At 39.0% G+C, this 13,861-nt stretch overlaps 2 protein-coding genes across 2 annotated transcripts; one reads left to right on the top strand and one right to left on the bottom strand.

Moving 5' to 3' along the window:
* The first annotated feature begins 105 nt into the window (after nucleotides 1–105).
* Nucleotides 106–2,515, top strand: LOC124638660 (solute carrier family 41 member 1-like). The gene is made up of 2 exons (XM_047175655.1): nucleotides 106–640; nucleotides 721–2,515. Exon 2 carries the CDS (start codon nucleotides 740–742, stop codon nucleotides 2,039–2,041), a length of 1,302 nt encoding a protein of 433 aa, XP_047031611.1. The 5' UTR covers nucleotides 106–640; nucleotides 721–739; the 3' UTR covers nucleotides 2,042–2,515.
* Nucleotides 2,516–11,417: 8,902 nt separating this feature from the next.
* On the bottom strand, nucleotides 11,418–12,639 carry LOC124639072 (60S ribosomal protein L37a). Its single transcript, XM_047176296.1, has 3 exons — nucleotides 12,483–12,639; nucleotides 12,155–12,283; nucleotides 11,418–11,599 (listed from the first exon to the last, which is right to left on the bottom strand). The coding sequence occupies exons 1-3, from the start codon at nucleotides 12,483–12,485 to the stop codon at nucleotides 11,459–11,461; spliced, it is 273 nt and encodes a 90-aa protein (XP_047032252.1). The 5' UTR covers nucleotides 12,486–12,639; the 3' UTR covers nucleotides 11,418–11,458.
* Nucleotides 12,640–13,861: the final 1,222 nt, after the last annotated feature.

The following is a 13,861-nucleotide window of genomic DNA, read 5'->3' as shown; positions in this document are numbered from 1 at the left end:
TTCGTACGCTTTAGATTTAACAATATAATATTAGTACGGGTCTGACTAAATAGTCCTGATATATAAACATATTTTATATTATATCGATTCGATTATTATTACAGAGATTATTATGTTTTTTTGTTTTAGCCTTGGCATTTTGGCGAAGGCACAGTAATGCGCTAGTAGGTACAACGGCCATCTAACGAGTTCTTGTAAGCATTTTTTTTATAATTATAAAAAATTCTGACAACAATTATTGTTGACAGTTTGACAGCGAGCAAAGCCGACAGTTGTGTGTGATTGTGATTTTTGTTATCAATTGATCAATTCCACCTAGCATTGTAGTAGCTGTTCTTCGGTTAAAATTACATATTGTTTTACTACCCATTTGAGGCTAGTACGCGATGTACGATCTTTTAAAGATAAGGGGAATTTTAGTCAAGTATTTTATAAAAAAATATATGTAACTGAAATAGTGTTCAAGTCTTCGCTAAGCGGAAAGTTGCCGTCTCCCGAGCCGCAAATAATTTTGTTTATTTAGTCTTAACTCAATGGTGTGACTAAATTAATTTCCTTATCAAGGATAGACCGCAGAGAACTATTCACGTCAAAACAGCTGGAACGCAAGCAAGTAAACGTCGTGCTTCAGTTTAATTAGGCAAGTGTTTACTTTCGTTACCACTACGTGTCATTTCATATCACAATAATTTGATTTAAATATAATTAAATTATGAACAGAAACAAGAACAGTTCTAGGATGGGGCGAACTAGTGAATTCGAGTCAGAAACAAAGACTACCAATAGTGCCAACACATACAGACTAATTACAAATGAGGAGAAGCCGCCCGACATTAAATATGAGAAGGAAAACTCGTGGGTGGCTGGAGTACAAATGTTTGTATCCTTCCTCTTGGCTGGGTTTGGCATGGTAGCTGCCAGTCTTCTGCTGGATGTGGTGCAGCACTGGGATGTCTTCTCCAAAGTGTCTGAAGTATATATATTAGTTCCAGCCCTACTGGGGTTAAAAGGTAATCTGGAAATGACATTAGCATCTCGACTGTCAACTCATGCACATCTGGGTCACCTAGATACCAATCTGGGTTCCCTGGTGGTGGGCAATTTGTGTTTAATTCAATGTCAGGCTGTACTTGTGGGGTTCCTGGCGGCTATGGCAGCTGTAGCCATGGGATGGATACCAGAGGGCCAGTTTGACATCCATCATGCATCATTGTTGTGTGCGTCTAGTGTGTTAACAGCATCATCTGCCAGTTTTGTACTTGGTTTAATCATGATAGGGGTGATAGTGGTCTCAAAGAAGATGCATATAAACCCTGACAACATTGCCACACCTATAGCTGCCAGTCTGGGAGACCTGACAACCTTGGCACTATTATCTTGGATAGCATCACTCCTTTATAAATCAATTGGCACAAGCATTGTACTACCATCTATTATTATAACTGTTGGCGCGCTTCTTGTACCAGTGTGCGGCTATATTGCTTGGAGCAATAAATTTACTAAGCAAGCATTGGATGAAGGATGGGTGCCAGTTGTTTCTGCGATGGTTATAAGCAGTGCTGGTGGACTCATATTGGACCACACTGTATCAGTGTACACAGGTATTGCAGTATACCAACTGGTCATCAATGGCATAGGAGGCAACATGGTAGCAGTACATGCATCTAGACTCTCAACACAACTGCATACAGGCCAGAAGGAAGGTTCAGTTATAGGAAGTACAACAAAGCTATTGCTTTTGATGGTTATACCAGGACAGTTAATATTTATTTACACCATAGGTTACTTGAGGGCAGGCCACACATCTACAACCCCCACTTTTATATTAATCTACATGTCAGCAGCGATGTTGCAAGTTTTCCTGTTGCTAACCATCAGTCACTACATGGTTGCGTGGATGTGGAGGATGGGGATGGATCCGGACAACTCAGCAATACCCTATTTAACTGCACTTGGGGATTTATTGGGTACTGCACTCCTGGGTGTGGCTTTTAGCATTTTATATGCCATAGGTGATAAAGACAGTGATTTAGGAGACTAGCACAAATCTCAATGTATACTTGTTAAGTCTCTATACAATTATTATATTAAGACAATATCTAATGTAAGCAAGTCTATTCTAAATATTAGCATTTTAAGCAGTATTACTTAGTCTTGTGCCATTGTGTTATTGTCTCATTGTGACTGTTGACTGAAAACTAACTCATACTATAAAAAATATATTCACTTTACTGTAAACTGTTTGTTTCCTAACTCACATATTGTCTAATGGATCATGTTTGTCATGCTGTGTCACATAAACATTGTACTTAAATTAAGTACTTTACTGTTACATAATATCAAATTATTATATAAAAATCTGACTTGAATGTACATAAATTAAGACTTGGATATTATGTAGTTACATAATTTGTATTGGTGCTATTAACGTAAAACTATGAAATGGATATTTTTATAAGTACATAAAGTATAATTTAATTTTGTGATTTGAAATAAATTATATTGTTGGTTTCAATTATTATTTTTACGACATTCATAAATAAAGTAGCAAAACCTGTTGTTTTAAATATACGCGTAATTAAAACATAATAAATAGACCAATAAATATTTAATGTTCAAAAATCAACTTACAAATATAACATGTTATTAATTAGGAAAAACATTAACTGTGAAACGATAAAATATTGATTACTTTTTAATGGCGCTACTATCAAGAAACATTCGCTAAAACTACCGTTAATTAGCTTTTTGTTGTTTAATGTAACAATAAATTTCGCCCGCGACTTTGTCCTTAGCTAGCATGCTAAAACGGGTGTTACTTTTGTGTGCAAATCTTTGCAACGCACTAAAAGTCGGTATCTACTTATTAGACTGATTTTGCCGGACTTCTAGGTTGAAGTAAAAATCATTTTAATTTATTTATGGAAATGGATTTATTTTCTTTGTACCTATTTCCTCACGAAAAAGTTTTTTTACGTATTTCTTGCTTTTCACTCATCAATACAAATAACAAATTACTATAGTCCCCTTAACTATAATTTCAATCAATGGTCTTAAATAAAATTTTACTGGGGCCCGATTCTCCTAAGTTATTAATGTCAAAATCGAATCGCAATATGATCGCAATAGCAGTTTTAACCATATCGGACATTCTGCTACTAATAACAGACCAATCGTATTCGATTGACATTTGATTGGTGTGCGATTGGTCTGCTATTTTGGTGATTTTGGTCTATACGGTAGTTTGCTGTACAATCATTTTGCAATCGTAAATCATTTGCAGACAAAATGATTCATTATTGAATGACAGAAAAGGACAAAAACGTTTATTTCAAAGAAAAAATAGCGGAATGCCACATACGCTTCAATCGTAATCGAGTCGGGATTGGATCTCAGTCGAACCGAGTCGAACGTGAATCGTATGTCGCTTAAGTAAAATTAGGAGAATCGGGCCCCTGGTACTCTCCAGGATTATAAATGGCGGCCTAGTGGGCGGGTACCGTCAGCATAACAGCATAGTACGTGACAACGCAATAGCCGTACTTACCTACAATATTTTAACCCCATACATTAACCGGTAGGATAAAATATTGTTCCCGTTGAAATTGCACTAAATATTTAGGTAGGTATTTGTGATAATGTTAGGACTGATCATTTATAATCCATACTTGAGAAACAAATAATATTACATTAACAGTCACCGTTCACTACTCCCAGCCCCGGATCTTCAATTTTTTTTAGGCGGGGCAAAATCTGTAAAATGCCGCCCCGCCTACCTACTTATGTTTATTTTCACCTTTATCATCCATATAATTTTAGCTATCAATATGTAGGCAGGCAGGGGCGTCTCTAGCTCATGTAGCGCCTAGGTGCAATCATCACCCAAGCGCCTGGGTGCAATCGTCACCCAAGCGCCACCTATGTATTGAAGTACTTAGAGTAGTTACAAGGAATATAAATAAGAACGTTCGAATGAAGTGCACTATTTGGTAGGTAAAGGACTTCAAAAAATTTGTCCAATTCATTGTAGGCTCAAACTGTTGGCGGTCTAAGTTATGAAAGTCGAGACAGAACGATGTAATTGTAAAAAGCAGCGCGAGCGAAGCGAGCGCGCAAATTTTTTAATTTGGGACACAAAAAGTTAATTAGTTTAAAAAAGCGCTGTAATAAGCAGCAAGCAAACTTTTTTGTTTTTGAGGACTCCATAAATATATATTTTTTACTACATTTGACCAGTGGCGGCGTAGCATCGGGTGGCACCCGGGCGGACTACTTATCGAGCATCCCCCACCTCCCCAAAAAAAACGACAGAATATAATCACGTAGTAAAAAAAACCTACAGTGAGCCCCAGAAATGTTCGAGATGTAGGACACAAAAGATCCCAATTTAAAAAAAAAAAACGGTAAATGAATCCGCAAGCATAACGAGTGCGAAATTTTTGAGTTTGTTAACACAAAAGTACCCAAACAAGTTTGAAAAAAAGCACTGTACAGTGAAGAAGCCGCGAGCGTAGCGAGCGCGAAATTTTTGAGTTTTGGAACACAAAAGTACTCAAACAAGTTTGAAAAAAAAAAACCACCGGAAAGTGAGGCAGCTGCGCAAAATTGTTTGGATGTGGGATACCAAAGTCCTCCACCTCCGCTTACAAATAGCGCCTAAACAACTTAAAAATAACCACTGTAAAGTGAATTTTTTTAATTGTTACTTTTGAGGACTGTAATTTAACTCTGAATTAAGCACAAATAAAAAGAAACCGTGACTGAAGCGAGCGTCAGTTGTTTTTGCTACTTCGGTGCTTTAAATTTTTGTTAGATTGAGTACTCAAAAAGCAAGGGCAGAACAAAATAGAAATTAAGAAAGAACCGCGAGCGAAGCGAGCGGATTTTTTTTTCTAACTTTGAGGAATTAATTTAAGTAATCAGATAAAGCAAACAAATAAGAGAGGGGTGACAGTCGGACTGAGAGGGGTGACCGCCTCGATGTCTCGCGCATGCTCTGTCGTAGTTTTGTTTAAAATTTGAATATAAATAAAATGAAACAGTAAATGGTAGTGAACCTAGGCTTCGCAGATAAGAATGTGACTTGTCCCTTCTGCCCGCGCCATCCTGGTCATGCAGATATGTGTCGACCAAGATGGCACCCCCCGAGATGTGGTACCCGGGGCGGACCGCCCCTTCCGCCCCCCGCTTACGCCGCTACTGCATTTGACTTATAAAAGTTAAGGCAGTGTGGACTTGACTTATGAAGTCATTGAGGCAATGCATGTATAATATTGCGAAATTTTTTGAGCCCGCGACATAAAAGTACCTGATAAAGGACATTGTAAAGCAACAAGTAGCTGCGAGCGTAGCGAGCGCGAATTTTTTTAAATTATTTGTTTGAAGACTCACAAATTAAACTGGGAATTATGTACAAATAAAAAGAAAACGTGATTAGAGACTGAATCAATGACCGACGACCGAGTCAATAAAAATAATAAACAATCAGAAAAACAGCCGCGTTGTCATTTAGCCGCGAGCGTAGCGAGCAAGAATTTTTTCACTTAGTTGGAGGATGTTAAAAGTAAAAAATAATCAAAATGATCAATCAAACAAAGCGAATGCGACTTTTTTAGAAACTTTGCTTGTCAGTATCGAAATGTAATTTCATCGAAATTTCCTGGTGGTGGGGCGTCCCGTGGCGCCCATGAGACCGAGCAAGGCGCCCGGGTCATGCGCACACCCTGCATCATCGGTTAAGATGGCGCTGTAGGTACCTAACCATTACAGTAATCTGTGATGTAGGATTTAAAACAAAAATAAATATATGCGATAAGCGTTCCTGGCTCATAGATGATCGCAAATAATTTTTAATCAGTTTTAGTTTGCTAAAACTTCGCCTCGTGAATAATAAATGTTCGTGCAGTGGTGCAGGGTATCGCTCAAGTTGATATGGCCATGAAATTGCTGTACTTGTGCTATTATTTATTCCGTGGTCAAAGTTAAATAAATGATGAGTTATCCATCTATCTACTACTCTGAACCTACAACACGTTATCCATTGGTCTGTGAAGTGTGAATTTGGCAGCCGCCTGATTTTGCCGCCCCCTGAATTTGCCGCCCGGGGCACAGGCCCCGGCTTGCCCCCCCCTAGATCCGGGGCTGACTACTCCGGTGACGTTATTTTTTGTTATCGGTACAAACGAGTCTGACGTATAGATGCAAATACATTGTGAGTGATAAGCGAACAAACAAACTACCATTTCTAATTCAATTTCTTTATCCGCATTTCTAAACACATTCTTTGTTGGTACAACTAGTAGGTAAGTACTCCTTTTTTTTTTTAACGACGTCAAAAATCATCAAATGATCCCTCCCGCTGTGGGTCCAGGGCCGCGGTATCTCTTTCGAACAACCCGCAGCCCCGGCAGGCCTTGGCCCTGCTGGGCCCCGCTGGGGTTGCTGACATCTCTTTGAGGAGCGCGTGGAACAACGCGCGCCGTCGACACGGGTCTGTCGTCTAAGCAGACAGAGGGACGATGAGCCACCCGAACTCACCGCCCACAGACCCACGCCTACGGTGGCCGGGAGTCATCACGCGACACCCGGCGCCTATGGTGTCTACCTGGTCCAGCGCGGCGGCCGGGATGAGAGGTGCGTACTCTCTGGCATTCCGCCTCCTCCTTCTCGAGCATGACCGCTTCGCAGAAGGAGGCGACGGCATCCCATTCCCTCTCGCCCCGGACCATGGCCTGAACCAGGGCCGGACGCGAGAGGTCGCCGCCGCCCAAAGCCTCGACGAGGACCCGGCGGTGCCCTTCCCATGCGGGGCACCCCTGGACTGTGTGGTCCACCATGTCCTCGGGGCTGTCCGCACAATGGTGACACCCGGGCGCCTCCTCACGACCGATTCGGTGCAGGTACCTCCCGAAACAACCGTGTCCGGTGAGGACGTGCGTCATACGGTACGTGAGGGCGCCATGACTCCTCCCGAGCCACTCCTCAAAGAGGGGACTTACCGCCACGATGGTGGCGTGCCCTTAGTAGGTACTCCTCAGTGCGAAATAATTAAATATCTATCTATACTAATACTAGCTTCTGCCAGCGGTTTCACCCGCATCCCGTGGGAACTACTTCCCGTACCGGGATAAAAAGTAGCCTATAGCCTTCCTCGATAAATTGGCTATCTAATAATGAAAGAATTTTTCAAATCGGACCAGTAGTTCCTGAGATTAGCGCGTTCAAACAAACAAACAAACTCTTTAAGCTTTATAATATTAGTATAGATTCATTCTATGCCAGTTCCCGGCGGTTAGACGACAAGACTCCTTCCAAATTATTTACATGCATTTCAATCATCGTTTTAATACAGATGAACAGACAGAACTACCTTCATATTCGGGTGAACGAAAATCTAACGTATTTTCCATTCCACGGAGTGACAGCGGACGGAAGCTGAGGAATATTTTTCCTTATAAGTACTTGCCTACATATCCCTAGACGGATTTTTGAGTACTTACCCAGTACTACTTAGGTACCTAAGAATTAAGAACTTGCTGAAAAACGTAGGTGCATCTATCTGCCTACTTAGCCCTGTCACATAAGATAGATATCGGCAAGAACCTGCAAACGCGATGCTGCTCATGAAACCAATATCTTATCAATTGTTCTTCAGGTTGTCAAAAATTTATCACAGTTTAAAAATAAAATGTGCTTGAAACACAAATGTAATTTTCCAAAACCTTTCAGCACGCCTATTGCAACTGTACTTATGCAGACTTATCTCTACCTATCTTCTGTTATAAAGTTCAGGCCCGCCGTAAGCGGGCGTGCAGCGCGTGCACAGCACGCGGGCGGCACGTCCTAGGGGGCGGCAAATCTAGCGAGTTATCACGTAATATTTAAAAAATACAATATCTTTTTACTTATGATTTGATTTCAATATTTCCGAACACAGCAATAGCGCTAAGAACTTACTTACACTGCCAGTTTCAGTTAGGTACATCTGTTAAAAGGACATTTTCAAAATAAAAGATTCTTAACCAGTGGCGTAGCGCGCGGCAAATGCTATTTAGGGGGCGGCAAAATTAAACCAATAAAATTTCGGAAAAAGCCGCCCTAGCTTTGGTCGTCTCCTATCAATTTTGACTGTTTCACCCTTTGCATCCCCAAAAAAATTCGCGCTCGCTGCGCTCGCGGCTCCATGTCAGATTTCGCATTTTATCTTAGTTTAATTGTTGAGGCATTCAATGCCGAAAAAATATTTTTCGCGCACGTCCGTCATGGCTTTTTATGATATGTTTACTTCAAGAAAACTCTAAGGAAAAAATCGCGCTCGCTTCGCTCGCGGCTTTTGCACTTTACTTCTGTGCATGTCTTACTTTTTGACTTTGCTTTGTTAATTTACAGTGGTTTTTATTTGTTTTGTGTCCTTAGACTAAAAAATTTTCGCGCTCGCTCCGCTCGCGCTTCCTTACATATGGCATGTGTCTTATAAGTTGACTTTTCAACGGGAAACCCACCAAATAGCATATTTTACTGAATTTAAACATTGTTATAGATATTTAAGTGCGTTAGTTTAAGTTAATCACAATCTTTCAATACATAGAGGCCACTTGGGTAATGATTGCACTGCATTGATGCCCTAAGCAATTGCTTAGTTTGCTTATGGGCTAACCCAGGACTGCTTAGGTTACCTACTCTGAACATTTCAAGTACTTAAATAAAAAGTTATGTGTAATGTATGTTATGTATTGCAATAGTTATTTATCCAAAAGTAGGTGGGTTTTCTGCAATCAGAGCGGTGCATGTACATATTTTTTTCTGTTGGACTGTAACATGGATATGAATGGGCGGAGGGGGGGGGGGGTCCGGACCCCCTGTATCCGCCATATTTTTTGACAAAACGTATGTAGTCGTAGGGCGGCATAATCAGTTTTGCACGCGGGCGAACAAGCAGCTAGCGGCGGGCCTGATAAAGTTGAAGGGTTTGTATGTCTGAACGCGCTTATCTCGAGAACTATACTGGTCGAGAAATTATTTCAGAGTTATAGCCCAATAATTATTGAGATAGTATTATATTCTAGTTTTGGTAGTAGTCGAAGTAGTTCAAACTGGACTTGTAATACCTCTGCCAGAACAATATAATAGGTAAATAGGGGTAGGTACTATATTTATGCCGGTCATCAAAAAGTGAGGTACCTATTATATTTCCAACAATAAACATAAGTTATTATAGCTTGTTTACAAAGAAAAAGTAGGCACCCACAAAAGCCTAGACAATGACATCTTATCCCTATTTTTTATATGGAGTCTCTTATCTTCTCATGTGTTTCGGACGGCACGTTAAACTGTAGGTCCCGGCTGTCATTGAACATCCTTGGCAGTCGTTACGGGTAGTCAGAAGCCAGTACAACAGTAAGTCTGACACCAGTCTAACCAAGGGTATTGGGTTGCCCGGGTAACTGGGTTGAGGGGGTCAGACAGGGCAGTCGCTCCTTGTAAAGCACTGGTACTCAGCTACATCCTGTTATAATGGCAGCCGACCCTAACATAGTTTGGGAAAAAGGCTCAGAGGATGATGATCTCATGTCACAAATTGTTCTCGTAGTCTGCCGCCTTTTCAGCCATTCTGTTATTTCCGTGCTTTGCTGTCCGAACTATTGCACCATCGCATCGCCGTCAATGAGTAAACTGAGATACCGAAAGTCGGAGCAGACTGGAAGGACTACGCCATTAAGCCTTATGGCGTCAGGACTGGAGACATTCTGGAGGAGAAGTCGCCCTACTCGTGGAATATCCTACCTATTTGGTCATGGTTTTTAAAGTTGGTAGGTACAAAAAGTAATGAGTTTAAAATAAAATGGCACACAATGCCCATATTTACAATGCAGATAACATCTCACAAGTAACTAAAAGTACCTTCATGTACATAACAGTGAAACAGTGCTAAGATAAAACCATGCTTGGTTGATTTTTTTTAAACTTCTTTCACACAAAGTACAATGGCTTTACTACAGCCAGCAGTCTGAAAGCTTATGGTTGTTAAATCCTGTTTGACATAGTTGTTTCTTTATCTAGCTCAGTGGTTCTTAACCTTTTTGACATGAGGGACCACTTTAACTAAAGTTTGTCTTGCCGGGGACCACCTCATCGGTTTACCTAAATTAGCACTCATTTCTTTATTATTTATAAAAAAAAAATCTGAATTTTTGGGTCAGCGCGAAATTTTTATCGGACTTAAACCAAATATTACGTAAAATGTAGCCCAAACGTACTTAACATTTTGTTTGTTGACAAATGCAAAAATAAGGGCATATAGTTCCTGAATACGCGAGCGAAGCGAGCGCGAAATTTTTATCGGACTTAAAACAAAAATTACGTAAAATTTAGTCCAAACGTACTTAACGTTTTGTTTGTTGACAAATGCAAAAATAAGGGCATATAGTTCCTGATACGCGAGCGAAGCGAGCGCGAAATTTTTATCGGACTTAAAACAAAAATTACGTAAAATTTAGCCCAAACGTACTTAACGTTTTGTTTGTTGACAAATGCAAAAATAAGGGCCATAATATAGTTTCTGAATACGCGAGCGAAGCGAGTGCGAAATTTTATCGGACTTAAACCAAATATTACGTAAAATGTAACCCAAACGTACTTAACTTTTTGTTTGTTGACAAATGCAAAAATATGGGCATATATCCTGAATACGCGAGCGAAGCGAGCGCGAAATTTTTATATGACTTAAAACAAAAATTACGTAAAATTTAGCCCAAACGTACTTAACGTTTTGTTTGTTGACAAATGCAAAAATAAGGGCTATATTATAGTTTCTGAATACGCTAGCGAAGCGAGCGCGAAATTTTATCGAACTTAAACTAAATATTACGTAAAATTTAGCCCAAACGTACTTAACTTTTTGTTTGTTGACAAATGCCAAAATGAGGGCATATCGTTTCTGAATATGCGAGCGAAGCGAGCGCGAAATTTTTATCGGACTTCAACCAAATATTACGTAAAATGTAGCCCAAACATACATTTCCATGAATGGGGGGACTAGGTACGACACACCCGCTATACGTCCATGCGAAAACCCCCGCTCGCATAGATAAGTCAATAAAAATTAAGTTAGATAACGTATAGCAACGTCGCGAAGCTAAGCTTCGCGGACCACTTGGAATGCCTCCAGGGACCACCAGTGGTCCGCGGACCACCGGTTAAGAACCACTGATCTAGCTGCAGGTAGAAGTTCCTTCTGGTTGCAGTTTAAACATTGGAGAACAGCTAGGAGGTAACTATATGTGAATTGGTGTAAAAAGATTTTAAACTGGTTTGATTTGTAACTCAGCAAGTCCAGTTGAATGCCATATTTGACTGCAAAATTGACCTTCATAACAGCTATCTTAAGAATTTATTGTAAATTTAAATAAAACAAAATATTTTGGTGTTTTGTTTATTTTCTTAAGCTAATGTCAGATGTTTACTTGACCTCACGCAATCTCCTGACTGCGGACCTGCAGGAGGAGGCAGCGGTGGTAGAGAATACCCAGGCACCACCAGCTACGGTCCTTTTGCAGCGCTTGCATGACCAGATGCCTACACAGGAACGCTTCATGGCATCCTGGAAATACAAATAAATAATCATTATTGGATAGCATGGTATTTTCAGCTGCAAGTTGATGTATTTTTTCTGTTTGATATAAAAAATAATAATATTGAGGGATAGCAAATCCTAGGCATAATTTGTTACTGTCTGAATTTAGTACAAAAATAGCAAAGTTACCAAGCAAAAGTTTGCATTTCCAATGGAACATTGTATGTATTACTGCTAGAAGATATTTCATTACCGCCATTCTCGAAATGCAAATACCTATCTATATTTCAAGTTTACATACAGTTGCAAAAAGAGTATTAACAATGTTGTGAAATATTATAGCCATGATAAGGTCGCTTTCACATTGAATTTACAAAAATAACGGACTTAAATAACTATTTCAGATGTGAAATTAAAAGTCTAGTGATGAAAACATAACCTCCAAGTAAATTCATAATAAAGTCTATGAATCAATGATGTGCATTTCTGAATTTAGCTGCAGCAGCAGCCAGCAGTATGTATTTATGTAGACGGCAATGGCATTCAGCCGGTAAGTAATAAAAACAAGGTTTCGATACTAACCTTACCGCAGAACGAGCAAGTGTATTTTGCGTGCTGGGTGACTTCCATTTTTTTAACCATTTTACGGAGGGAGGCACCGTAACGTGTGCCATATTTGCCAGTGATTCCGACCTTCTTCGTGCGTTTGGCCTGAAAACATTATAACATTCCATGTAGTTGAATTGAGCACTGTCACCAAAGATAGTCGACTACCGATTGTAAATGTTGGGAGGTCCATGGCACAAAATATTTATATAGCACATTAGAAATATTCACTAGCACTTATTTCATATAATTTATCACTGAGATTATCAACGGATTCATGAAATATTTTCAAATTAAGTCTCACCATTTTAGATAACCTGTCTAACAACAGCGGTTGACAGAAAAGAAGAGAAACAGTATTTGACAGATTGGTGTTACCCTGTCATAAAAAAGTTGTTTCGTTCTAAAATGTACTGTCGTTTTATTTGTTACTAGCCGTTTTCCCGCGGTTTTCCCCGCGTCCCGTGGTAACTACTGCCCGTACCGGGATAAAATATTGCCTATGTTACTCTTGGATAATGTAGCTTTCGAATGGTGAAAGAATTTTAAACGATCCAGTAGTTTTTGAGCCTATTCATTACAACCAAACAAACAAAGTTTTCCTCTTTATAATATTAGTATAGACAAATGTGAATAATTATTGCCAGTATTGTTGATAACATTGAGGAATAGCTACAGCTATAAATAATCACCAAATGATTGATTGATAAACGTTAATATATTTTCAAAGTTATTCTCAAAAATCGAATTTCCCATTACGTATTATGGTTACACTCGAAAATTTGTTAGGAATTTATAGTCTATGACATTTAAATAATGTAGGGTTGTTAGTCTATGAAAAAGAATGACTGTGGTGTGAATTGTCATGATGTAAAAACTAGTGAGAACAATGTTATAATTCCTAACAAAATGTGATTGTATTTCTTTAACTATTAATAAAGGCTTTCAAGAATACCAGAAGTTTGAATACCTACAATAGGTTATGGGCCCAGAACGCCCGAGAAGAAAAAATTAAAAACCGGGATTGGGTAATGAAAAACCCAACATAAAAAACAAGTGAAAAAAAAAAAAACTAAAAAACAGTAATAACAAGGAAGAAAATAAAAAACGGTGAAAAACTAAAAAATGGAAAAACCTGAGATAATACAGATAGAAAAATTAAAAGATGCGGAAACATTTTTATTGTGGAAATTTGAATTCAATATACACTTAAAAGCGGCAAATCTTGCAAAAACAATTGCACAAACAAAAGAAGATGACAAGAAAAGTGACTTCAGTATCAAAGATGCTCAGGTGCAAAGAATTATCATAAGCAGTATTGATAAGAAACTAAAAGGTCACATAATTAATTGTAACAGTGCACGTGAAATGTACGTAAAATTATGTGAAATATTCGAAGGTTCTGAGCAAAGAAACAAAGATGCATTATTACAAGAGTTTTTCACATATAAGAAACAAGAGAGTCAATCGCTTTCCCAATTAATAAGTGAAATAGAAAATTTACAATTTCGTATAAGTCAGCTAGGAACAAAAATAGATGATGAAATGGTCATATCCAAAATACTAAGCTGTTTACCAAATAATTTAAACTATTTTATAACTTCTTGGGAATGCATGGCAGACGATAAGAAAACCCTTCAAAATTTAACAAACAGACTTCTGGCTGAAGAAAATCGAATGTTG

This window comes from Helicoverpa zea, chromosome 18 (assembly GCF_022581195.2).
Source record: "Helicoverpa zea isolate HzStark_Cry1AcR chromosome 18, ilHelZeax1.1, whole genome shotgun sequence".
Classification (NCBI taxonomy): Eukaryota; Metazoa; Arthropoda; class Insecta; order Lepidoptera; family Noctuidae; genus Helicoverpa; species Helicoverpa zea.
This window is presented reverse-complemented; position numbering and strand designations above follow the sequence as displayed.